Source organism: Colossoma macropomum, unplaced genomic scaffold (genome assembly GCF_904425465.1).
Source record: "Colossoma macropomum unplaced genomic scaffold, Colossoma_macropomum, whole genome shotgun sequence".
In the NCBI taxonomy this organism is placed as follows: Eukaryota; Metazoa; Chordata; class Actinopteri; order Characiformes; family Serrasalmidae; genus Colossoma; species Colossoma macropomum.
The window spans coordinates 12,302,015-12,327,830 of record NW_023494804.1 but is presented as its reverse complement, the minus strand read 5'-3'; the positions used below and the strand labels follow the sequence as shown (position 1 = coordinate 12,327,830).

The following is a 25,816-nucleotide window of genomic DNA, read 5'->3' as shown; positions in this document are numbered from 1 at the left end:
GAAGGCTTGTGTAATGAATCATACAAGCCAGTATATTTGTAGGTGGAAGGTTTGTGCCAAATATGACTTAAGTCAATGTCATGCATTAATAAAACTGGCACAGGTTCTCTCTGTAGAAGGATCCATTTGATTATTGTATTTTCATGGTGTTACTTGCTATGCTATGCTATTTACTCTGAACAGCTTATACTTCACCACCATAATGTTAAGCTTTGGTTGTAACATAGCATGTAAACTCAATATATAAGGCTAATAATTATGTTGCTTCGCTTCCAAACATAAAATAAAAACTTTTCATACTTATTATCCTGAACAGTTGCATTTCTCTTAATGACCTCTCATCAGGTAGCACTCACCTCTGGTTAGATAAAAACGCAGTGTTTAGCTGCTGTCTCCATTATCTCACACACAACAACAAAACTATTTTTTATTTATTATTAATACCAAAAGGTTACATGTCATTTTAATGCTGAGAAATGACCGAATACACTGATCCACATGGTATTAGTGATGTTTGAAGAAAGTAGTTTTCTGTCTGTTAACTTACATGAGCAGCAAAAAGTCCAGTTCTCTCGATGTACTACTACAATGTTTTGCGCAATAGAGGCACTGAATCCATTAAACCTACTTGCTAAAGAGACGATAAGGCTATGACCGCTTGGAATGTGAAGGAGGACTGCCGCTTTTGATACAGTGGTTTCCCCCTTCCTTAAACATAATGAATCATCCAGTGGGATTTGTGGGTAAGAAAAAAACTCCCAGGTCTTTTGAATCCCTCACTAATTATAAAAGGGCCTTAAAGGTATAAACTTTCTGACCTTTTTTTTTTTTTTACTGTAAGATGTCAACATTTTTCATAGCGTTTCTATAGTAATCCAAAGACACGCTCTTTATTGTGAACTCTAAGATTGGCCCAATCTGATTAATGAAAGCACGCCCAGATATGTTTGTTACAAACTAGAAAGCTCTCCTACATATGGGCATGGGAAAGAATGGGCCAAAATAAGTCCAGTTCGTTATTCTGGAACAGACAGTTTCCAGCACTGAGAGGAGATGCAACAAGCAGGAATGAATAAGAAAAAATTATTAAAAAGGTAGCTCTTGCCATCCTGAATCACATGCCTGATGGAAGTTGATTCAACTGTGAGTAAAGGGAATGTGTCCTCTATAATTTTCCCCCACCTTTTTTGAATTAAGTGCCTGTACAAATCTTTCAGTTGTGTTTTGAGTTATTCTATTAGTTATTAGTTATTCCTATTAACTTGTCCAATATTCACTATTTTCATAAATTTTCCCTTGCCCTTACAGCTTAAGTTTCTGAACCAGACCGTCATGTTGCAGCACAAAATACTTTCAACAGTGGACCTGGACAAATATGAATAAAAATCAGATGTAAATTTTACATAAATATGGAAACAATATCCACAGAAATGTGCCAGTATGTCTAATACAGGAGACTGGAGGTCAAACTAGTTGTTACACTGAATTGCTGAAGGAAAATGGTTAACACTCAACTAGACGATATGTGGCATAACAATGGACAAAAAAGATACTCTAAAAAGAAAAATCAAATTGTATTCATGGGGAACTTCTACAAATTCCACACACTGTCTTTCACATTTCAAACACAACTGAATGACTGTTACTTGGAAATTAGTGAAATTTGAGAGTAACATCAACTCCTGCCCAAGTAACAGTCATTCATTTGTCTTTGAAATGTGAAATCATGGATCATTTGTTCATCATTTGAATAACTTTAATAGAAGTTCTAATTAAAAGGCCCAAAAGCTATTTCCACAAAATCTTCAGTGAAAGTTCTTAAGGATCCTCTTGTAGGATGAAGGTCCCCTTTAAAAGCCGCTCTAAAAAGATTACTTGATACTGACAAACAATATTTATGCAACTTCTGCAGCTTATTTGTTCAGTAGTTTCTTAAAATTCTCAAATGTTGAAACTAGCTTACACAAGAGCCAATATGCCATATGTTTGATATCTCAGCAAACATTTTCTTGAATAACCTAGTTGGGACAGTGCTGCATGGGAGAAGGTGTAGAGACCTCTGAAGAAAGTTTTCTTTATTATTTTTCATTGTTTTTCATTGTCCCAAACAACAATAAACTCTTCATACAGAACAGTGCCTGATTTGCAGAATGGAGAAACGGAAATGGTTCATCCTGGAGGTTAAAAAGGAGTACGTGTCTGATGTGCGTTTTTCTATAAGTAGAGGAAGCTGTGTTTTCCTGGCACCCAAGCAAGGCCTAATTTACAGAAACAAAAGATGAAAAGCTGGACGTTTTGTAGAGGGCTGGTTAGCACAGGCCAGAATCTAAATGAAGAAGGCTTTATGTATTCAAAACCTAAATAAACAAATACCCACCTGACTTAGAAAAAGAACAATTGATTAGGCAGACGTGAGTAGCCTGCCTACCTGTCACACGGTTTCTTTAATGTCAGGTCTCGACCCCAGCGGGGAAATACCTACATACCGTCTTGATACATGGCCTTCCTCTGTACCTTAACACCCCACGTTTTGAATAGAAAGGAAAACACATAACACCATTTGAGGACGCACTTACTCTTCATTCATTCAACAAAGAACTAAGATGAAAGGACACACGGGGAAATGCCATTATCTGGAACGTTTTCAAGCTCTAAACACGCTGAACACAATGTGTTGTTCAGTGTTATACCGCCGCCTAGCGTTGACTTGCGTAACAGCGCTTCAGAACGAGCAAAACATGCTCTATTTCGCCACTTAAACGGTTTAGTGTTAGGCTGTAACTGACCTGACACATATGAACCATCATCAGCTTAGCTAAGAGGCCTAATGCATTGACAGTGGTTTGAAATTTTCCACATATTCATCATCCATAATCTCGTCATACTATTGATAACGTCTGTAACGTGAGCGTCTCTTTGCCAGGACTGGCTAACAGTATCTTGCCTCCTGCGGTAGGATTGGCTAGTACGAACGACGGACGGCTTGTGAGTATGAGCTACTAGCCAATCCTAGCTCAGGAGGCGGGACTTGTTGAAATTCGGGTGGGCAAAAAAGGCGACCTCGACAAGGATGACGACCAACACCAGGTACAAGAACAGGACTGTAAAAGCAGGTAAACGACAAACGTATGGCAAAGAGCCGATCTTGTGCATGCAACAGAGAATTTCAGGAAGTCATTCTGTAGCTATATCATATTTCAAAGCCTAACGAATACTCGTTCTCCTTTTTCGTACATGAAATGCTGGGCGTCTCCGTCGTCCACCTGCCTTGGGCATCATTTTTGAATACCTAATATTACCCAATGCTTCTCAGAGGACGGGGAGGTAAGCTTTCATAACGATATGTTTACAATCAGTTTACCAAATATGACCGTATTTTAGCGAGCTGGTTGATCAAACAATGCTGATTCGCGCGGCATCTTTGGGCGATATTGAGAAGCGATACTCTGTTTTTGCCCCAATTTTCCATTCGGTTTAGGTTGAATAGGGTTACAAAGGTCTGTGTAGGTCACAGCGTTATCTCAGAATTGAAGTGTTACACGCTATAATTAGGTTATTAGTCATTAAAGTCATTAAGTTCAACAAACCACATCTATTTTGTGCTTCTGCCCAGGTGATTTTAAGGACGATTTACCTGTAAGGCGCTCTGCACAGCTGGGCTCTCCTCAGAGCACACAAGCTCGATGACTTGTTTTTAGCCACAGCGAAGGAATAGTAGAAATAAAGCAGGAACAATGCACACTTAACTAATTCATTAGTGTACTGTATTTATGGAGCTTCTATGGGTTGATGAAATATGGAATTTCTGCATAACATGTTGCCACATATTGCTAAAATCTGTATTCAGCTATAGAGAGAACATGGTTATAATGTTTATGATTTGCACAGTACTTGTGTTTGAACAGGTAATATAGCACAAAAATGGAATGTATGTAACATGGAAGTGGATACTGGGGTGTAATGGCATGTATACAGTGTCCACTGGCTTGGAAATCAGCATGTGCGCTTGAGGGCATCCTATTATATATAATCTGTATGTATTCTGATGGAAGCAGTCTTATGGCACAAAGATGATGCCATTCCCTACTCTCCCCTCATGCTCATATTTTCCATGTGAATAAAAATGCTTGTGCTGTTTCCACTAGCAGGCTGGAGGTAGTCTGGCATGGAACCATAATTCAATACTCATGCCATGCAGTGAGGACAAGGGCATTAGTTTCATTTTGACACACTTTAGTCCTGTAAGATGAGGTCCATGTCTCATGTACACTAAAATACTGTGCTTTGTATGTACTTTATTCAAATGTGTACATCAGTTCCACATGCATGGAATATATTACATTAACAGAAGTATTGCCAAAAGCAATACTACTGGAAGGCAAATTGTAATATATTTGTTGTAATATATTTTATTTATGTGGAAATGATGTACACATGTAAATCAAGTAAATCCAGTTCACTATTTTTTCTGTGTATGTGGACAGAGTCACTCGGAATGCATTTTTCATTTAACCAAGACAGAAAATTGACAAAAATGTCTTGTATTGACTCCATGTGTGATACATAATGCAAATTTGACTCATTACTGACGTTTTCTGTCTACATTACTTTTCATGAGAATACTTTAATTGTTGTCACTTTTCCTGCTCTCTTCCCCCTTATCTCTATTTTCTGATCAATGCTCTCAGATACTCTATTTTCATGTAATCATAAGTAACTATAACTTCATCACGTGCCCTTATGTATAATTTCTGCACAAAATGACACCATAGTTATGCTGAATGTAATGTTGTGCATTTATGATGCAACGCAGCCCTGAAGATACAGTATGGCCGAAGCACTGTTTTGTATAACAGATTGAATTATATAATAGGATAGATGTGGACAGTGCACTCTTTAGTGTGTCCTCTCTAATGTTCTCCAGCTAGAGCTGCTGTAGTGTTTCAGCCAACCACCAGAAAACCTCTAGGCTCCCCAAAAGACTGTCTCAGTCATCTTTCATTTCCATCAAACACTGTGGGAGTTCTGGGAATGCCCTACTAATGGTGCTGGGGGATCAAGGGGGTGTGGCGGGGGGATGGGATAATGCTAGCACGTAAATTGAGTGGTTGAGGGTGGGGCATTGGGGCTGCTTCACACTGCACACGATGCAAGAATTTTAATAAGGATACCAAGACTAACAAAGAATAATACTCAAATAGTTACTACTTAATTAAGATCTCCGATTTGCACATTCATTTTTTATAAAACTCTTTGAAAATTGCCTCATTCAGTGAAAGTTTAACAGTGACACAGGGACATACAGGATAGCTTAAAGTCAACTTGAAATCAAAATTGTTACATTTTGCTCTCTCTGTAATGAGGCATGCTGTTGGCAGCTTTCTATAAGTACTGACAATATCCACAAAATAAACATAATAAGAAATCACAAAAACAAAAAATATTGAAATTGACAATGACAATATTTTATCGCTATCATGATCATTTTTGTTATTGTGATTTCTGAGTATTTTATGGATATTATCAGTGCTTAAAGAAAGCTGTCCAACAGCATACTTCATTACAGAGAGAGCATAATTGTCTTAAAATTGATAGTATGTGAAATGTTGAATAATAATCTTTGTATTCATGGTTTTTCATAGCAGTTTTCAAATGTGACACTAATGTATTTTGTCTGTGTCAAAATATTGTAATACAAGTGATCTGTTATGATCATAATAACCTATATTAGTCCATCACATCTTACCATTTAAAAGACAAAATTTGTCTCTTTTTGTAATTTTCCATCAGTGACTTTTTCCTTCCTCTAAAACATGAGTGTTGATTGCATCACTGTGCACCAGCAGGAGGGTAAAATAATATTAACCAAGACATTGTTTTTTTTTTGTTGTTTTTTTTTTAAGGAGAAAGAATATGTGGGCTTTGCCACCCTCCCAAACCAGGTTCACAGGAAGTCTGTGAAGAAAGGATTTGACTTCACTTTGATGGTGGCCGGTGAGAGTTGCTGTCTGTTTTCTGACACAGACGTCCAACGTGAGATGTTTTTTATTGAGACTGTTGTTGTGTGTTTCAGGAGAGTCTGGTTTGGGAAAGTCTACATTGGTGAATAGCTTGTTCCTCACAGAGCTGCACAAGGATAGGAAGCTGCTGAATGCTGAAGGTCTGTTGTGAATTCAGGTTAAAGGAATAGACCAGCATTTCTTAACCTCTTCTTTGCTAGTCTGCTGCATTAGTATTACACAGTTGATTACGACAGACAAATTTTTGATGCATTTTCCTGTACTGATAAGAAAAGACAGCCTAATAGCTCAGAACTCACTTATAATAGATGCTAGTTTTTGAAATTTGTTAATCAAATTAATAGATATTTTTCATATTAAATGCCTCATGAACTCAGGGCAGCTAACCGTGTTGTGGGCATCTTTTTACTGTTTGTAAGCTTATCAAAAGTTATTGAAGCTTTACAGCATGTTTCTTATAGTCACTGAATATGCGAGAAGGGTCTGGCTGCAGACATGCACTCTCAGCCTGACGTGCACCGCCAGCCTATTGATGACGTCAGTGCATGCTCTGCCACAAGAGTGTTATTGGAATAACAGCGAACCACGTACTGCTGGGTACGTGTTCAGAGTTACACTGAACATATAGTCACATTGTCATACTGATAATAAAGTTAATAAATGTGAAAACTTTCAAAATAAAACCTACCATGATGATAAGACATGAATGATGGTTAGAGACCATTAGGAAACGATCAAATCTATATGGAATCAGTCCCAAAACAACTGATTAAATGATTAGAATCCTTTACACTAATATCAACCCATCAGGAAAACACAGAATACCATTAGCGACTATTGAAAACCACCAGGAACCAACAGATACTTTTAATGGGTTCTTTGATTTTTTTCAATAGAGAGGTACATTAAATGGAATTCTCTAGCTGTGTTATGGACAGCAAATAGATTAAGTGATGATATCACTAAGCAGAGGCAGCCAAGTTACTGTGCCGTTTGGCTGCTTCTGCCATTGTGGCAGAGAGTGCATGTACATGTGACATCACTGGGGCTGAGAGTGCATCTGTCTGAGAGTGCATGTCTGCAGCCAGACTGTATTGGAATATGCATCTATAGGCCTGTCAGTACATTCAGTGATTTATCTGCAACCACTTTCTTCATTTATTACAACAATAGCAATTTGCTGCTTGATCTGAGAGCTCAGTAGCTTTAAAAGAAAATTTTGGCAAAAAGTCAGGTTTGTGCAATTTTCTACTTACCCCTAATATAGTCGATTTGGTTTACAAATTTTGCTTCTTTTGTTTCGCACTGGAGCTATGAGGATAAAGTTACTTACAAACTCTAGAAGTCAATATTCACTAAAACCATAAAAATACATACCCAAATTTTCTCTTAAACTGCTCAAACCACATCCAGGTCTTCATTAAGATCATGCACACTTGTCGATGTAGTTCACAACACAGTATTTAATATAAAACTGAATAAAACAGTGTAGCTGAACACAGCTGGCAGCCATTATAGATAAGGTGTTGTGCCTGCCATAGAATCTTCCTCCCCTTCGATTGTACGCCTAGAAATTATCGCTGAATTTGGTGAAAAACAGTAGGTAATTTGGCCTGTAATTTTTTGAAGGAGAGAAACAAACACCAGCATAGCCCTGTTTCAAACAGAAATGAAGTTACTGAGTAGCACCTGTAAAACAAAAACTAAGACAAACAAAAAAAAACCTAAAAAGAGCTTTTTTTCTAACATTTTGTTCATTTTATAGTGCACAGTAAGTAAGTGCACAGTGTCTGTTGTCTTCTAGGATTTGTTAACAATGATAGCTTTGTAGATCCAAAACTAAACTAAAGAAGCAAGGTGTGGACACCAGGCAAGTCTTATCTGATCGACTAACCATTCCTTTAACGCTAATGTGCTATTGTGAGGATATGAATTAAAAAAATAAAAAATTACAGACTTGATTCTCTGTTATCTTTATAATGATTAGAGCGGATCAACCAGACAGTTGAAATCACCAAGCACACAGTTGATATTGAGGAGAAAGGGGTGAAGCTGAAGCTGACCATTGTGGACACTCCAGGTTTTGGTGATGCTGTCAACAACACAGAATGGTATGTATCTGCAAAAACCTGTTCAAAAGTAGAAATAGTATAAACATCACAGGGACACTTCAGCACTTTTTAACATAATATTACAGGATTGTTTATGCTGCTGGTTTCAAATGGAAAAATCCAATTAGTAAAACTTTATGAGTTTGGGTGGTTGTGACTGGTGGTTTTGCTGCACATAACCATTTGGACTGCTGCCACATCAATGCCACATCAATAAATCTGGCATAGCAACGCAAACAGCTCTAACACACTAAATGCAAATTAGGCGAATGTGCTGGATACTGTGTAAATGTGTAAAGCTCCCGATGTTCTCTTTGCAAATGATACATTTTCTTGAGAATTTACGTCTTGCTATGGAAACATGTTTCTGCCACTTGAGAAAAGCCATAGTAATGAGAACAGTTCTTATAAATATGTGCTTCCATGTCTTAATTGTTGCTTAATATCTCATAATTATGGTTCTTATGGTTCTTAATTACAACCCCATTTCCAAAAAAGTTGGGACACTGTGAAAAAAGGTAAATAAAAACAAAATGAAATGATGTGCAAATAATTGAAACCCTTTTGTTTAATTGAATATGCTTCAAAGACAACATATCAAATGTTGAATTTGAAAAATGTTATTGTTTTTTGAAAAATATATGCCCTTTTTGAATTTGATGCCAGCAACATGTTCCAAAAAAGTTGGGACAGGGGCAACAAAAGGCTGGTAAAGTTGAATAATGCTTAAAAAACACCTGGTGGTTAATTGGCAACACGTCAATAGCATGATTGGGTATAAAAAAGCATCCCAGAGAGGATGAGTCTTTCAGAAGTAAAGATGAGGAGGGGTTCACCACTCTGTGAAAGACTGCACAATCAAATAGTGCAACAATTCAAGTATAAAGTTTCTCAACATAAAATAGCAAAGAACTTTTGCTTTTCATCATCTACGGTACATAATAACATTAAAAGATTCAGAGACTCTGGAGAAATCTCTGTATGCAAGAGACAAGGCCAGTATTTGCTGGCCATGATCTTTGGGCCTACAGACGGCACTGCATTAAACCGGACATGTTTTGTGTAGTAGAAATCACTGCGTGGGCACTGCATGGCAAAAACTTCTGAAAAACACTACCTATGAAAACGGTTCGGCGCTGCATCCACAAATGCGAATTAAAACTCTTAAACGCAAAAAAGAAATCATATATGAACAGGAGCCAGAAATGCTGCCACCTTCTCTGGAACTGAGCTCATTCACATGTAATGAGGTGAAGTGGAAAAGTGTCCTATGGTCCGACAAATCAAAATTTGAAATTCTTTTTGGAAATCATGGGCACTGTCCTACAGGCTTAAGACCACTCAGCTTGTTATCAGTGCACAGTTCAAAAGCCAGTATTCATGATGGTTTAGGGGTGCTTTAGTGCACATGGCATGGGTGACCATTAATGCTAAACGATATATACATGTTTTGGCAACATATGCTGCCATCCAGATGACATCTTGTTTCAGCAAGACGATGTCAAACCACATTCTGCATGTATTGAAACAGCATTGCTCTGTATTAAAAGAGTCCTGGTGCTAAACTGGCCTGCTTGGAGTCCAGACCTGTTCCTTTTTTTGGAAATGGGGTTGTACATTTATGCATTTTTGCAGGCTCTTTTATCCTAGTATTTATTATGGAGTACTAACCAGTGTAATTTTGTGACAGAAACTGACTTTCATAGCCTGCAGATCTAGAAGAAGTCCACGGTGAGTGATATATGTGTCCAATTCCTTAGCTGGAAACCCATCACAGACTACATTGGCCAGCAGTTTGAGCAGTACTTCCGGGATGAAAGTGGCCTAAACAGGAAGAACATCCAGGATAACCGTGTCCACTGTTGCCTATACTTTATCCCCCCTTTTGGACATGGGTAAGCACCTGACATGTTTACTTAAAATGTTTCATATAAGTCTTGTGGGAAGTCAAGCTATTAAGGTCCTGTCAGACCTAAGTTTATGTTAAACAATCGAACAGATCAGTTGGAATAAGTACATTGCACTCTGTGACAAACATTTCAGACTTTAGGATTATGTAATCTATTTAATTCCAAGAGACTAATTGAGATATTAATAAGTAAATGATCATTTATAGAGTACTTTTTGTTGGTAGGTGGCTTTCCCAAACCCTAACTCCTAACTTTCAACAAATTTCAACAAAATGGAATGTTCAGTCATTTATTTTAATAAAATAAAGATAATTAAGGCATACGGTCACTCAGAGCAAAATGATTTTAGTCTAAAGTCAGTTAAAAGTCCAAAATCTGACTCAGCTCTGACTTTGAACTCTTATGAGTTTAAACTTTGAGACCTTAAAGTGAATAAAGCACATTAGATTGAGGATATTCAATTTACTCTTTCTGCTTACTCATCTATCCTGCCTCCCAGGCTGCGGCCAGTGGATGTGGAGTTCATGAAGGCACTTCAGGACAAGGTCAATGTGGTTCCCCTCCTCTCCAAGGCTGACTGCCTGACTCCAACAGAAATGCGGAAGATGAAGGACAAAGTATGGGGGGGGGGTCCTCTTACATCAGATCACACACGGTCACTTTTCGTCCTTACATAATAATGTAGTTAACGTCACGGTCACTGATGTGATTTGCATGCATGGTTTATCCTTGTGCTCAAGGTGAGAGAAGAGATTGAGAAGTTTGGAATCAAAGTGTATCAGTTCCCTGACTGTGACTCAGATGAGGACGAGGAGTTCAAGCAGCAGGACCGAGAGCTGAAGGTCAGTGTGGCATGCTCATTTGTTGTTGTAATGCGCTTGCACTTGCACAATTGGATCAAAACTGATGAAGGTACCCAAGACACAAGTTTGGCAACAATTTGAACCATTTGAAAATGCCAACTGCCTTTTATATTGTGGGAGCATGTCATGATAAATGGACCAATAGAAATGGTTCAGAATGAATAGTTTTGAAGTGTAGAACATGTAATGTTATGGAAGAGATTTTGTTAAAACTGAGGATTGGGACAAATCTTCTTCAGTTTATTACATCAGAAATATTTACCTGAGCTCTGTAAACTGCTTAAAAAGGGAACCTAAAATGGCCTCAATTTTCTGGTTGAAATGATTTACCAATGCTGTATTCACAGATGTAAACAAGTCAAGTGAGTCAAGCCTTGAGTCTCTTGGCTGCAGAACAGTAGAGTAGAGAATTTTAGATGCATTGTTAGCTGCAGGCACTGCACTGTATAAAAGTAACCCCATGAAAAAAATGTCAGGTTTGATATGGCTTCAAATAATTAGCCTTTTATTATGGGGAAATTTCCGTCTAAAAGCTGGAACTGCTACATACAAACTGTCATTCTGTAGTTTGTGTAGCAAGATTTCTAGCTAGCTAGGATACTAGCTAATCCAGCTGAAATTTCAGTACGTTTTAAAGGAATGTAATATGTAACTTATCAAAAGTTCAGTTGATTAGCAGACACCTTCAACCACATTAGCTATTGTGTTAGCTAGCATGCTTGTTGTACTGACTACATGCTAGGCAGCAATTTTACATTTGCCTCTTTGCATTTACTGTAGGCCAGACTAAAAGCTTTTCTTTGATAAAACTTATTATTTAAAAGTGTATTGAACTTGAGTCCCTATCTCTGGCTGTAGCATAATGTTATTAATTAGTGGTTAGTAAAATTAAGTATTATTATCTCTGTGCTGTGTGTGTCAGGAGAGCACTCCGTTTGCTGTGATTGGGAGTAATACTGTGGTGGAGGCTCGAGGCCAGCGGGTCAGAGGGAGACTCTACCCATGGGGCATTGTTGAAGGTCAGTCCAGCAGTATTAAGCAACAGTGACATGATTAGAGATTATCAGAGTACAGTATAAACTGTATGTACAGTATGAAGTGTAAAGCCCCATTTGTGCTGAATTAGTTTTACCGTGTTTATTTGATTAATTTTGATATACATTTTATGCATAATCTGAAAAGTAACAGTACCTCCTGTAACTGACTGAACCCACAGCTTTTCTGTAGCAGTAGTCCTGTTCAGTTCAAGGTAATGTAACAACAAGAATTGCTAATAGTGGCTGTGCACTGTGTTATTGTTATCGAGTGCAGGACCTGACACATACCAGTACTGTTTCAATCTAGGCTGTCTGTGGTAATTTGTAGAAAATTACACAGGTAGTTAATTCTGAATCCTGAGTTAAATCCCTTAAAATTATGCTACAGAATTTTTTCAGTAAAACTAATCCGGCTCTAATAGTGCTTAAGTGAACAATGGTGTATGTCAGCAATAAGATGCACATCGAAGTGCAAGACAAGCCAAACAAAAAGACATGAGAAGCACCAAATATGTTATAAATAATTCAGAAATTATAAATGACTTCTAAAAGCATTTCTAACTTCATTCTGCATGTGTGTATGTGTGTGCATTGGTACAGTGGAGAATCAGTCACACTGTGACTTTGTCAAGCTGAGGAACATGCTGATCCGCACACACATGCATGACCTGAAGGACATTACATGTGACGTTCACTATGAAAACTACAGAGCTCAGTGCATTCAGCAAATGACCAGGTACATGCTCATTCTTCTGCTGAGTGTTTCTTAAGCTAAACTGTGTAATCTGCATAACAGCATTTTGTAATACCGGTTGTGCTTCATACGCCTTCCCTGAGCGGATGAATCTGATGATTGCGAGCATGTTGGTGATTGCGAGGATGTTGGTCAATTATCTACTATTGTTGTCATGTCTTCATATGTCAGTATAATGTTAATTTTGCCTTTGAGACCTAAACATTTAACTAGACTATGTATTTATGCCTGTTCGTGTGATGTTTATACATAAAGAGGTGTGACATGGTCCAAAAAGCTCCCACGACCTAACACCTCTTATTTTACCCGACACTCTTATCCTGCCTCTGTAACATGATTAAATTGTAAGTCATAGGAAGTGTCTGCCAAATGCATAAATGTAAATGTTGTTACAGACATGTATTGCTTTTGAAATGCAGTGAGAAGACTGTCTACTAAGGCTGAAGGTGTTTGCGGTGAATTAATATTAGTTGTTTTCTTCTTTAGCAAACTGACACAGGACAATCGTGTGGAGAGCCCTATTCCTATTCTGCAGCTGTCCACTCCTGATGTGGAGACAGAGAAGCTGATCAAAATGAAGGATGAGGAGGTGAGGAAAATGTCATTGTTTGTAGCAACACTAGTTCACACTAAAAGCATTTCTAAAGTGCTTTCTAGCCGTCTGTCTGATGGAACAAATTAATCAACGTTTCAGTCCGCATGTACTCCACCAAACATGCATCTTATGTCAATCATCTTATGGCGGAACTTCCGTCTATGTTTTTTTTGTTTTTTTTCCACTTGAATGTAAGCATTGTGAAGTATATTTACAATCATAATCTAGTATGATTAGTAAGTTTGAAGCCTGGTGTAATTTTTTTATCAGAAAAGAAGAAAAAAGCTAATCACAAACAAGTGCTTATGCAATGTAACAAAGGCAAATAAAGGTATGAAACTGTCACTGGGGCAGCACCCCTCTTGTCACTGGGGTGGTACCCTCAAGGGAACATAATTGTACCATAATACATTGAAAATATATTTTTTAAGTTGTATTGACTCCACACACCCCGTCTCGCCTCCAGGCTTTTTATTTTATTGTTCTGTTAAAAATATTAGGCTATGGAAAGGTACAAAAATGTACTTTTCACCGGGAAAAAACTTATTTAAGGTACGTAATTGCACCTTAAAACCACTGTTGTACCTTTGAGGGTGATTTAACATTGTTTCTACCTTGATGAACGAAAAGTGTACCTGCACAGAACCTTTATTTCTAATAGTGTAGGGCTTTCATTAAGTCGAGTGTGAATTCCACATAAGAAAGTTGGTGTTTTGTTGACCAAGAGAATGTGTGAATGTGTGAAAAACTGTCTGCTCTATTTCTCTCTCTCTCTCTCTTCCTTCATTTTTATCTGTTTCTGTGTCTTTATGCACAGCTGAGGAGGATGCAGGAGATGCTTCAGAAAATGCAGCAGCAGATGCATGAGCAAGACCTGTAAAGTGCAACAGTGCAGTACCCTGAAGCAAGTAGCTTGATGTTTGTGGAAAACAAGTAGCAGTGTGAAGAAATGGTGAATTTGCCCTTGTCTACTTTTTCCACACAGACTCCTGATCAAAATGCCAGAGTCTGAGAAAGCATTTACGAATTTAGAACTTTATATACACAATTGTACGCATGGCTGATGCACTGAAAGTTTAGGTAACATTTCTGAGGTTATACATGGGTCTAAAACCACCAATAAGTTTTCACACTTGATATGATATGGTATGTAAAGACAGTTAAGTTGTGAGTGTAACGGTTTTATACACCGTCAGTGAATGTTAGTAGTTTCATCTCCTCTTTAACTTCTTCCACGTTATATCACAGTGGTTTTGGTTTTGGTGAAAGTTACATATGTATTCTTTATTTAGGAATATTTGTATGTTATTGAGTGAGTGAGTGAGTGAGTAGCAGTGCAAGACAGGGTATTTGTGTGTATTTTGTTCTCTAAACTATTTATTATAATTCTTAGTAATAGCTTTGTAGCAGGATTTTTGTGTTCCCAGACAGTTTTGAAGTATTAAGACATTTTAATTCCTTAACTACCAGTTTCATCACACATTATTACTTATTTACATGTAAGAGTACACTTTAATATTTTACATGTATGTGTTCTGTTTTACTGCAGATCCTGATCCTGCCAAACTGAATGACTTAGAAGTTACCTGAGAATTCACATCGATGAATGTGAAATCTCAGGTAACTTCCATTTTTTTTGTCTTTCTCTTTTATAAGACATTTTTGTCACTCTTTGGGTATTTTCCTCTGATGATAAAGCAGAATAATAGTCTGGTTAAAAGTCTGGTTTAATGTAACAACTTCTACCATTTTGCACAAGAATTTATATAATCACAAATAAACAAAAATAACTACTTTTATATTGTTAACTGCAATAGTGATATTGGACATGTTTCATCATTACAGGGGCACTGATGTGTGGTGCAAGTGTGTTTGGCATAGGTTTAGGTAAACACCCCTTAAGTCCTATCTGATTTTAAAAGCTACCCGTGTTCAGTATTTTAGGTATTTTTATCTGCATGCCAAAGAACAACTGTCATGGTTTGCTGGTTTTTATGAGAAATAAAGGCCTTGTTTCTCTGCAGTAGTAGTCTTTTATTGTCTGCGAATTCTACTGATTTTTTACATTTTCTGTAAAATTAGGGTGTGATAGTCATTCAGAGAGTTTTCATGTGAAACAGATCACTGTAGAGAAACTTACTGACTTACTACATTTACATGGCTTCATACTGTTTTAAATAATGCTGGATTTTTTTTTTATTTGGTGAAATACACATTTAATTGCACAGTGTGCAGTTTTCTTTTTACCCTTTGAACCCTTAAGAGCCCATAGGTGGACCCATGCTTATATCCTTGCTTTTGGACACAGCTTACATACTACTTTAATAGTCACTGAATACAAAGACTTAAGATTAGCAGCTAAATAATAAAGAAATACATTAAAATAGTGAAAGCACATGAAAGAAAATCACATATAGCACATTTTCAACTAAATCTTTTGAGCTTGTCCAGTGTTAAATGAATACATACAGTGTTGAATTAAGTTTGTACAAGTTCAACTAGACACAAACGACTGGAATAGAGAATGTGATTTTTTTATTTGATGGAATGTTAGGTCCCAGAATTGCTAACAGCACTTCTGTCTGAACAGTTGTTTAGATTCTAGACAACCTAAGGAGGGTAGCAACTACTTACATTTAGCCAGTTTCTGTTTGCTTTAGTAAAATTTGTTGGGTTTGTACTTTTTGGGTATTTTTAAGGAAATGGTAAAGTTTGTTTGCACTGAAGTATGTTTTTGAGGAAAGGTGTTTTTCCTCAGTTCCACTTTAGTCCTTCACATTTAATTTCCAGGTCCTTACCACCTCTCACTTTAGAGCTTAGCACTTTTTTAGATCACAATGATCCCAAAATAAGAAGAATAGATATTAACAAACAGAAGTTCTTAAGCTGATAGAATATTGATGTACTAAGAAGGTTTGCTGAAGTTATAAAGGGATCTCAGCACTTGTATTTTGACTTTTTTTTTTTTAAACATATTTAAATTGATCCTTCATGCAAAATATTGTAACTTACATCCCTGCTGAAAAACAGTCCATTAGAACCATTAGTGATTAGGATGAGTGATTTCTAATTGGTATTGGCTTAATGGTTACAATTAAAGACCACTAGTTTCCTGCAGAACACCTTTATGTCCCATTAGGAAACCATTAATTGCATCTGGAATCAGTCCCAGGACACCTGTTAAACCATTACAGTCCTTTTCACTGTGATATCATCCCATTGGCAAAATACAAAATACCATTACTGACTACTGAGCACCACCAGGAACCAACAGAAACTAATGGTTTCCATGATTTTTTCAGCAGAGATGGTAAATACTGTTAAAACAACCTAGAACTTCCTGTGGAAACTGAGAAAACGAGCGTGAAAACGAAAATCTCTGTAAATCTGGGGAATTTGGAAGAAACACACTTGTTTAATATTGGAAAACGTGTGCTGTTACGGCCCCTTTTTTCTTTGAGGAACAAGGCTGTGAGGAAAACGCTGGCCGCTGATGCGGGGCGTTTCACTCATGTGCTTCACCATCTCCTCCTCCCTCAGCTCCTCACTACTAACGTAGCATGGAGGAGAAACCGGACCACCACGCTGGGTCCCCGTCCCTCAACCAGACCTTGTGGAGACCACTCCAAATCAAGACAAAGCTGTCTCTGAGTCCTAAACCAAGCAAGAAAGAGGTGAAGAAAGAGGGACTGATGTGGTCCTTTAAGAGGCGAAAGCAGGCTGATCTGGCGCGTGCCATCTCCTCCTCCCAGCCCGACCTCCGCGCCGGACCTCCTCACAAGGAGCCTGGAGGGGAAAGCGGCACAGCTGGCCAGCTACAGACATGCCCGTTGCCCAAAGGCTCACCTCTGCTCGGCTCCGCGCACCGCGAGAGGATCGAGAGGGTTTCCCGCTCAGCAGATGTGCACGAACAGCTGGCTAAGAGCAGCGAGGTGAGTGGACCGCGCGATAAAAGTTTAAAGGAGGGAGGCAGCAGGCTGGAGTTTATGCGCGTGTTCTCGTAAGGACGTATTAAAAAACAGTTGAGGGAAAATCAGTATCCGGCAGTGTTAAACGCCACACAGGGAAATCTGGCAGTAAAACTTCTCGTACCGTGAAGTTTGGAGTTAAAAAGCCTATCAACGTGAGTTGATAGTCTGCAGGACTCAAATGTTATGAGGTTCACGGCATAGGTGTACAGTTATAGACTCCAGGGAATCTCTACCCCATTCGTCATTGCACAGTTTGTGATCACAGAAACTGACTAATAATGAACAAAAAGGAGCGGTTCAAAGTGAGAGTACATTGCGCACTCTTGTGCCTCCGTAGAACGCATCTGCTGTTTATTCAATAATAACTTATACACGGTAGAGGAAGTTATTATTTTATATTTTCTGGGAACACCAACAAGTAATTGAATAATATACTCTATTAGTTTGTTAAGTTATCTGCATTGATATTTGATTAACACTACTTCACCAAATGCAAGTCATTCTGCATGTTCCTTTTATTAGAACTTCATTCTAAATGCTTTTTAAATCATAATGAAATACTGCCCCATTCATCATTCTAACTGATTTCTAATTTCTTAATTTTAATTCTTAGTTTCCTGCAAATTTTTGAAAGCTGTCAAGTTGTAGACTGGACAGAAACACTTTTTTTTCAGGTCTGAAGCAAGAGTGAAGCTTGATTTTCTCCTTTCTCTCAAAGATGAAAGTTTCAAGTACTGTTTATCTGATGGTGACAGTTTTGATAATCTACCATGTCTTGTGTGGTTGTTAGGAGAACTGCAAATGTGGCATGTGCAAAGGTTTTGAGACCCTACTAAGTCACCACTCACTAAAAACTCTTTGGCAGTTATCACAGCTTAAATGCTTTTTGTAGCTAGCTACAGTCATTTTATTCATGTTTTATGGGCCATCTTGCATGCACAGCATGTTTAAGATATGCCCATGGATTTTCAGTGACGTTCAAGTTATGGGACGGTGAGGGTAATTTCCGAAGCTTTAACTTGTGTTTCTTGAAGTCATTCATGGTGGATTTTGAGGTATGTTTTGGATCACTGTCCTTTTGTAGAAGCCAGTCTGGCATTGCCATCCCATACTTTGGCTCCAGTGAGATTACTCCACCTGCATTACACGATTTTTAATGTTATCTGCTCTCACCTGATTGGACTTATGACCTGACTACTGATCCTCATGTACAGTTGTATCCAAAAGTTTGGGTACCCTGGTCAAGTTACATGTTTTCTTAATTTTCTATGTGAAAATAAATGAACACATTCTCTACAGAGAACATACTTCTATACATTTAAATGCATAATTACTGTTCATTTGCTGACTTTAACATATTGGGAAAAATAAAACAATATTTAAGGCACATTTTATGTATATTTTTTTCAAATTTGTTAAAATAAATAGAAAAAAATGCATTAAAAATTGCAGAATGTTTAAGCTTATACTGTGTAGAGGATGTGTTAACTTATTTTCACTTAAAAATCAACAAAACATCTAATTTAACCAAAGGTGTTTAAATTTTTGCATACAACTGTAAGCATGAAGGGATTATCCCATCAGAGGCATTGGCACAATTAAGTAAATATATATCAGCTGGCACACAAAGACAGACTAAGTTTTGAATAGCAGAAATCTATTGCTCGATAGTAACTTACAAGTCTTGCAAAAGCAAAATACACTTGTCATTCTCCATTTGCACATTTCCTGTGCTAATTGCACCAAATTCCTCTGCCACTTCCTCAGGTCAAACAGAGATACTCTTCAACGCGAAGGTCAGTAGGCAATATACAGGGTTGGGATAGCTACTGAAAAATTTGTAGGTGGCTACTTTCCCAAAATTTGTAGCTAGCTACAATTTAGCTACTTTTCAAGAAAGAGTAGTGGCTACTTTTTAGCTACTTTTTGAAAAGTAGTGCATTACTTTTTAGCTACCTTCAAAACATGATTGTCAGAATGTTTGTAAATATCCATCTAACGCACCAAACAAGCTCAACTGATAGTGTGAACAAGACACTGCATTTAATCATGTGCCAGAAAGAAACATACAACTGAAAAGCTGCAAAAATACAAAAAGATCACCAAAAAGTCAGTTTAAGTGTAACCAACAATCAAACTTACACAACCAAAGGTGTGATATCCAACAAAAAATGAGACTAAAGGCAAAATCAATCATTCCAAGTTTTTCCTAACAAAAATCAACAAAAAAATAATCAAATACAAACCAGAGAATTTTGTGCAAAGCATTTTCAACTGTTGAAATAAAACTCCTCCAATTTAAACATTTCAGCAAGATACACCGATCAGGCATAACGTTATGACCACCTCCTTGTTTCTATGCTCATTCTCCATTTTATCAGCTCCACTTACTATATAAGTGCACTTTGTAGTTCTACAATTACAGACTGTAGTCCATCTGTTTCTCTGCATACTGTTTCTCTGTTAGCCCCCTTTTACCCTGTTCTTCAGTGGTCAGGACCCCCATGGACCCTCATAGAGCAGGTACTATTTGGGTGGTGGATCATTCTCAGCACTGCAGTAACACTGATGTGGTGGTGGTGTGTTAGTGTGTGTTGTGCTGGTACAAGTGGATCAGACACAGCAGTGCTGCTGGAGTTTTTAAACACTGTGTCTACTCACTGTCCACTATATTAGACACACCTATGATGTCGGTTCACCCTGTAGATATAAAGTCAGAGATGATAGCTCATCTGCTGCTGCACAGTTTGTGTTGGTCATCCTCTAGTCCTTCATCAGTGGTCACAGGACACTGCCCACAGGACGCTGTTGGCTGGATATTTTTGGTTGGTGGACTATTCTCAGTCCAGCAGTGACACTGAGGTGTTTAAAAATTCCAGCAGCACTGCTGTGTCTGATCCACTCAGACCAGTGCAACACACACTAACACACCACCACCACATCAGTGTTACTGCAGTGCTGAGAATGATCCACCACCCAAATAGTACCTGCTCTATGAGGGTCCATGGGGGTCCTGACCACTGAAGAACAAGGTTTTATTATTAACATTTAAGGTGGAACTGGACAATTCGAATGAGAAGCTGGAGAATGAGAAGCGACTTCAACCTCGCAAAAAGTCGAACACTGAGAGACATTTTACAAGAAACTTGCAGAAAAGTTTCTTGAGATGAAAAGCAGCTATAGCTGAGCTAAAGGTTAAAGCAGAGCAAAGTAAGTCTGTGCTTTTGTTTATATTATATTTTTAGCCTGTACTATCAGCACATATTTACAGCCATAGACATACAGCCAAGATGGTAAAATGGACATAAAATGCTGTGGCTCCCAAGGTGGTTTCATTTTTGTTGAAAGAACAAAAAGGCTCTTCTTAACATTTCGGTTGTGACCCCTGAGTTAAGCCTACTAGTAAGGGGTGATCAGCGTGTGGGACCAGCGCGTGCCCGTTTGCTCGAGCTGTGGCTCAGTCAGGATTGCACAGTCGCAACCACGTTCTGTTGCACATAGCTACACAAAAAAATTTAGGCGCTACAGCTATTAGCTACATTTCATAAAACTGTAGCAGCTACAGCTTCTAGCTACAGAAAATTGTAGCTAACTACAAAAAGTAGCACGCTACTTAGCTACTCCCCCATCCCTGGCAATATATGATAAGAAATGAAAGTGTTGGTTATCCTGTCCTCTGATTAAATGAATAGCATATACCATCTAAGTGTATCTAGGGTTAGTGTGTAGGAGTCAGCTTGTAAAAAGATGAGTTTGCATAGTCAAATTGTTTTAAGGATCCAGAATGAACAAGTTAAACTTCCAGGTTCTTCCTGTTATTGAATCTCCAAACACATTATACAGACAAGAATGCTCCAGGATCTGAAAACAGGTTACAGTAAATGTTTGTGATTAGAATGCAGACCTATGAGGAAAAAAAAAACTCTACTTGTAACAGTGAAGTGCAATATATAACAATTAAAAAAAAGGCTTTGCCAAGTCAATCCTCATCTCTTCTCAGGCTATTACATCACTAGCTTAACTGCAGCTAATCATGCTCCATGCTACAGATTAGAGCCAAGCCAATAATGGACTAAAGGTTCAGTTTACTATGCCTCACAGTCTTCTGTTAGGTTCATATGCTAGCCTTCCTTGAGTCTTTGCAACCATGAACATAGGGAGGTTTGAGGAGTCTTGACTCAGAATTGTCTTAAATTGTATCCTTATGCTTAAACCAATGGAATGATTGAGGATTAACCTATCCATGATGGCCACCTGGCCATGCTCTTCTTTGTCCCTCTATGACTGAGGCTGTGAAAACATTGCTAGTTTTATGGGCTTTGCACAAGGCTGACAGCACACTCCCTGCATCCTCTACACTCTCTGCTAAATGCCTTCACTTCATATCGGTGAGCATGCTATTTTAACTTAGTAGTTTTAAAAGGTCCTGGTGATCCTGCTTATGTGCCTGCTCTACCTGCTGATGTTGTTGTGATACAAATAAGTGTTAAGAAGTTATACTCATACACTGATTTAAAGTAATGGTACGAACTGGGTTATTTTATTTAGAGATGATGATTTATGTAAGGTCTTAAAGAGTGAGAATTTTGCTTACAATGTCTTGCCTGGTGTTATCAAAACAAGCAAACTTGGTAGTAAATGTTTCATATTTATTCTGTGCACTCTTGGCCTCTGTGACTGAAATCTTTCGAAAGCTATTTAGAAACAGCAGCTGTGAGAATGCATGTTTGATTAAAGACTGTTTCACCTTGAAACAGTTTAAAGCTAAAGTAAAACTGTACAATACTGTAAATTACACTTAACATAGAATTATTTATGTTTCTTGGTTGGTTGTTCATACTGTCTCTTGTCCTTTTATGTGACTCAGTGTTCATATGATGTCTTTAGTCTGGAAGTGAAAAATAATACCTGTTTATGTCTGCACCTGTAACATTTGTTCCCTACCAGCCAAGTGTGCAAATGTAGCATTCACACAAGGACCTGTTTTGCTGGCTAGGGGGTGTGGGGGAGCAGGGGTGTAGGGCAGGGGGCCCTCTAGCATCTTTATTGGAACTATTATGTATTTATGTAATTTCACATCAGTGGTAGCTGAGATAACTTAAAATATACTTCAGCTATTAGCTGCATTAATTAAATATGTTGCCAAAATCAAGTTGTTTTTGCCAGACAAGCTAACCCTATTGGTAACATTATTTAAAAAAAAAAAAGTGTATCGTCGCTGTCCAAAGAAAAACAAGTATCTCCAAAATAGTAACTTTACAGGAGAGGGCAAAAACCCCTTAACCCTTACAGTAAGCTAATGCAAAGAGATATTTTAATTGATTTTGGGGCATTTCTATTGGTCCAATCATCACAAAATTATTACACAATGTAAAGGAGAAATCTCTTGTTCAAATGATGTAGAAAAATGAAAATACATGTTTTTCTTTGGACAGCAACGATATGTTACTGTGAGCTCACACCCTTACCACACAAGTGTTAGAGGGTGACATCCTGTCAAACTGAGAGCACTCTCTTGATGGGTTTGACTTGCGATCAGTATGGCTTGTGGACACTTCAAAAATGCCTTTATTGCAGTATCTCATTATCTGCACTGGCATAACACCACTGGACATCTGCTGATCTAAGTAAGTATTAGTGGTTATGACTATGCGAAAGGAGCAAAAAGCCTCTTTGCTCATAACAAGAGGAGAGGACTCAAAAACAGAGAGAAAACCTGATGTAACATTTAACTACATTAAAAGCTGAGAACATTGTTGCTTCCCCCCAAAATCTACCGATTTGGAGATAAATGTCATTTTTAAACAGCAACGATATGCATTTTTTTTATTTTAAAGGCATAAGCCAGTGTTGTGCAGCCTATATGCTGCATCTATGCTGTCCACGGGTAATAATTTTTATGTGTTCCCCTATACTAGTATGTGAAATGCCAATAAAATAGAAATCAGCGATTAGTAAATTCTGTTTGACCTGTACTAAATTCAAAACAGACATATCTATAGATAGACATGTCTGTGATAGACATGTCTATCACAACATGATATTTGATGTTTTACCTTCTGAACTTAACTGTTTTTTTTTTTTTCTTCTGTAGGTATATGATCATTCCAAATATGATGCCTGCAACACATTCCAAAAAATTTGAGACAGGAGCATGAGGAGTGTTGTGGTCTATTCTCCTATTCATGATGCATCTCATAGGTAGTGGCCATTTTCAAATGCTCCAAATGCTACACAATAATATATTCATTATTTATAACCCCAAAAACTTAAATGATAAAAAGACTCAATTTAAACAATATAACAAACAATGTGCATTACTTTGCATATTTAAAGACCATTCTTAATTTTTTAAAATTTAAAGAAAAAAAAGGGTAATGTCTCCTAACAGCTCAGTCTTAGAAGCTGGCTGATTTATTTATTTTTTTTTTTGGGTTCTCATGATCCAAGTAATCCCAAACACATGCAATGATTTTGAGGTCAGGGCTCTAAGGTAGCCAGTCAATTGTTCCAAGAACACCAGCTTCTTTTAGATTTGCAGATTTTCTTCTTTTTCTTGCCCATTTCCTTTTCTCAGTAACTGATCCTTGATAGCTACACATCCTGTCAGATCCATTGTGTTGAGCTGTCTTCTCACAGTGGATTTTTTCAGATCTGACGCAAGAGTGGAGCTTGATTTTCTCCTCTTTCTCACAGATGAAAGCTTTAAGGAATATTCATCTTATGGTGGCAATTTTGGTGATCTACCAGATCTTGTAGGGTTGTTAGAAGTTTTTTTAGGGTCCAAGCACGCAGTGCGTAGGACCCTATTGTTTTCGTTTTTCTTATTATTCTTTTTCTCCGATAAAATGAATCGCCCAGACCAAACCGTAGGTCCTAGAGACATGAAACTTGGTCAATGGATAGTAGTCCCTCCTGCTACTCAGGCGCTCGACATGAGCCCAATCGGCCTAAAGGTGGCGCTATTGCGCAACACAAAGCGTTTGGCCCTATAACTCCTTCCCCAGATTTTTGACAGACAAGACACATTTTTATCCTGATTCCTTGGGTCCAACAAAACAACTTTGTAATTTGGACCATTTAGCTCCGCCTACTTGAGCTAATTTGCAAAAACTACTTTTGCGAACTAGACCTACAGTTTTCACCCTATCCTCATGTTTGTGGTGTCAAAAAATTCAGAAAAGCCTGAACCTCAATAATTATCCAGCACATTTTTAATTTTGTAAACAATATGGCTGCCATATGCTAATTAATCTTTCTGGATAATTAAAAAAAATCTTATTTAATTGAAAAATCTGTAACTCAAAAATCCTTCACCCAAAAAATTTGAAACTTGAAAGGTTTATTCGTAAGTAGAGGAAGATTATCAATTTTTGTGTGCATAGGTCATTAGGGGGTGCTGTAAATGCTACATAGCTGTTTCTCAGCATCCGTATATCCGATCAAGTTGAAACTTTTCAAGTAGTATCTACAGCAAAGACTATAAGTGAATCTTTAAGGACACTCTGATGTATGGAAATTTATGGCTGCCATCGGCCAATAAGCTTTCAGCAGATATTTGACAGGCTTATCATTGGCCAATCATCATAATACTTGACAACTGTCTCTATCTCACCACTTTCTAACATCAGATTTTCATTTTTGGTCAAACAACTTAGATGACCTCATGCAGTGCAGTGTTCCAAACCATTTTGTCATTATAAGTCTATTAAAAAGTACATAGTTTTTTTTCAATCATTAACTGTTTGAAAATAGCACTTTTCGAACTAGTCCGTGGAATTTGAAGCTAACTACTCAAAACATGTCTAGAAATACTCTGTAGCCCCTCTAGGTAAATAATTATTCAGCACATTTTCAATTTTTTGCTCATTGTGGTCTCCTCCAGCACTGTATCATTGCAGCTATGGCATTGCTAGCTTAAATTGCTATAACTCATCAGTCCTTGGTCTGATCATCTCAAAAAGTTTTCTATATATTGAGACTCTGATGTGGTTTGCAAAATTTGATTGAGATCGGCCCATAGGGGGCGATGTAGCACTCAAAAAAAAAAAACTAAAATCTTTAAAAATGTTATTACAATGATACTACAAAGTCTACAGATAAACAAGAGGTGTCTTTTGATTCAGTTCACTCATCTGAATAACTTCTTAACTTTTACATGTTATGTCATAAATTGGACTCCTTCTCTGGTATTTTGAATTATTCATTTAAAGACTGCAGCTTATTATAGCAAGGTCAAAAGGTTAATCTGAACAAAACTCGGTGAACATTTTTGATGACGGTGCCTGATCAATTTTCATAACATGTGGAGACCTTTGGACCAATTCTGACCCACTATCATTTAGCTCCTCTATGTCAAAAGGGCTCTTTATGAGTGCATTGGGTCTCATTATGTCATGATTATCAAAGCCTTTAACTTCAATATACAAAACACTCTAACACAACTAAGTCAGATATTTTACCATTACTCATGTATTTTTGACGTGTGTTGATAATCTTTTGCATGTTCTACAAACCTTTGTAGATCAGTAAATTGAAATGTAAATATATATTAG

At 37.6% G+C, this 25,816-nt stretch overlaps 1 protein-coding gene across 2 annotated transcripts; it reads left to right on the top strand.

The window, feature by feature from the left end:
• Positions 1-3,030: 3,030 nt before the first annotated feature.
• sept5b (septin 5b) lies at positions 3,031-15,313 on the top strand. 2 transcript variants are annotated; one of them, XM_036595422.1, is made up of 12 exons: positions 3,031-3,113; positions 3,314-3,324; positions 5,904-5,994; positions 6,074-6,160; positions 8,008-8,131; positions 9,892-10,026; positions 10,541-10,658; positions 10,782-10,883; positions 11,827-11,923; positions 12,542-12,677; positions 13,182-13,284; positions 14,108-15,313. In XM_036595422.1, the coding sequence occupies exons 1-12, from the start codon at positions 3,071-3,073 to the stop codon at positions 14,168-14,170; spliced, it is 1,110 nt and encodes a 369-aa protein (XP_036451315.1). In that variant the 5' UTR covers positions 3,031-3,070; the 3' UTR covers positions 14,171-15,313. The 2 variants fall into 2 exon arrangements, with proteins under 2 accessions (XP_036451315.1, XP_036451316.1); XM_036595423.1 differs by lacking the exon at positions 3,314-3,324 and having other exon boundaries at positions 3,040-3,113.
• Positions 15,314-25,816: the final 10,503 nt, after the last annotated feature.

Excerpts from the sequence above, each read along its gene's own strand:
- sept5b (XM_036595422.1), top strand. The coding sequence starts at position 3,071 with ATGACGACCAACACCAGGTACAAGAACAGGACTGTAAAAGCAG. Across the intron at positions 10,884-11,826 it reads AGCAGGACCGAGAGCTGAAG|GAGAGCACTCCGTTTGCTGT; the intron begins GTCAGTGTGGCA and ends TGTGTGTGTCAG. Across the intron at positions 11,924-12,541 it reads CCCATGGGGCATTGTTGAAG|TGGAGAATCAGTCACACTGT; the intron begins GTCAGTCCAGCA and ends GCATTGGTACAG.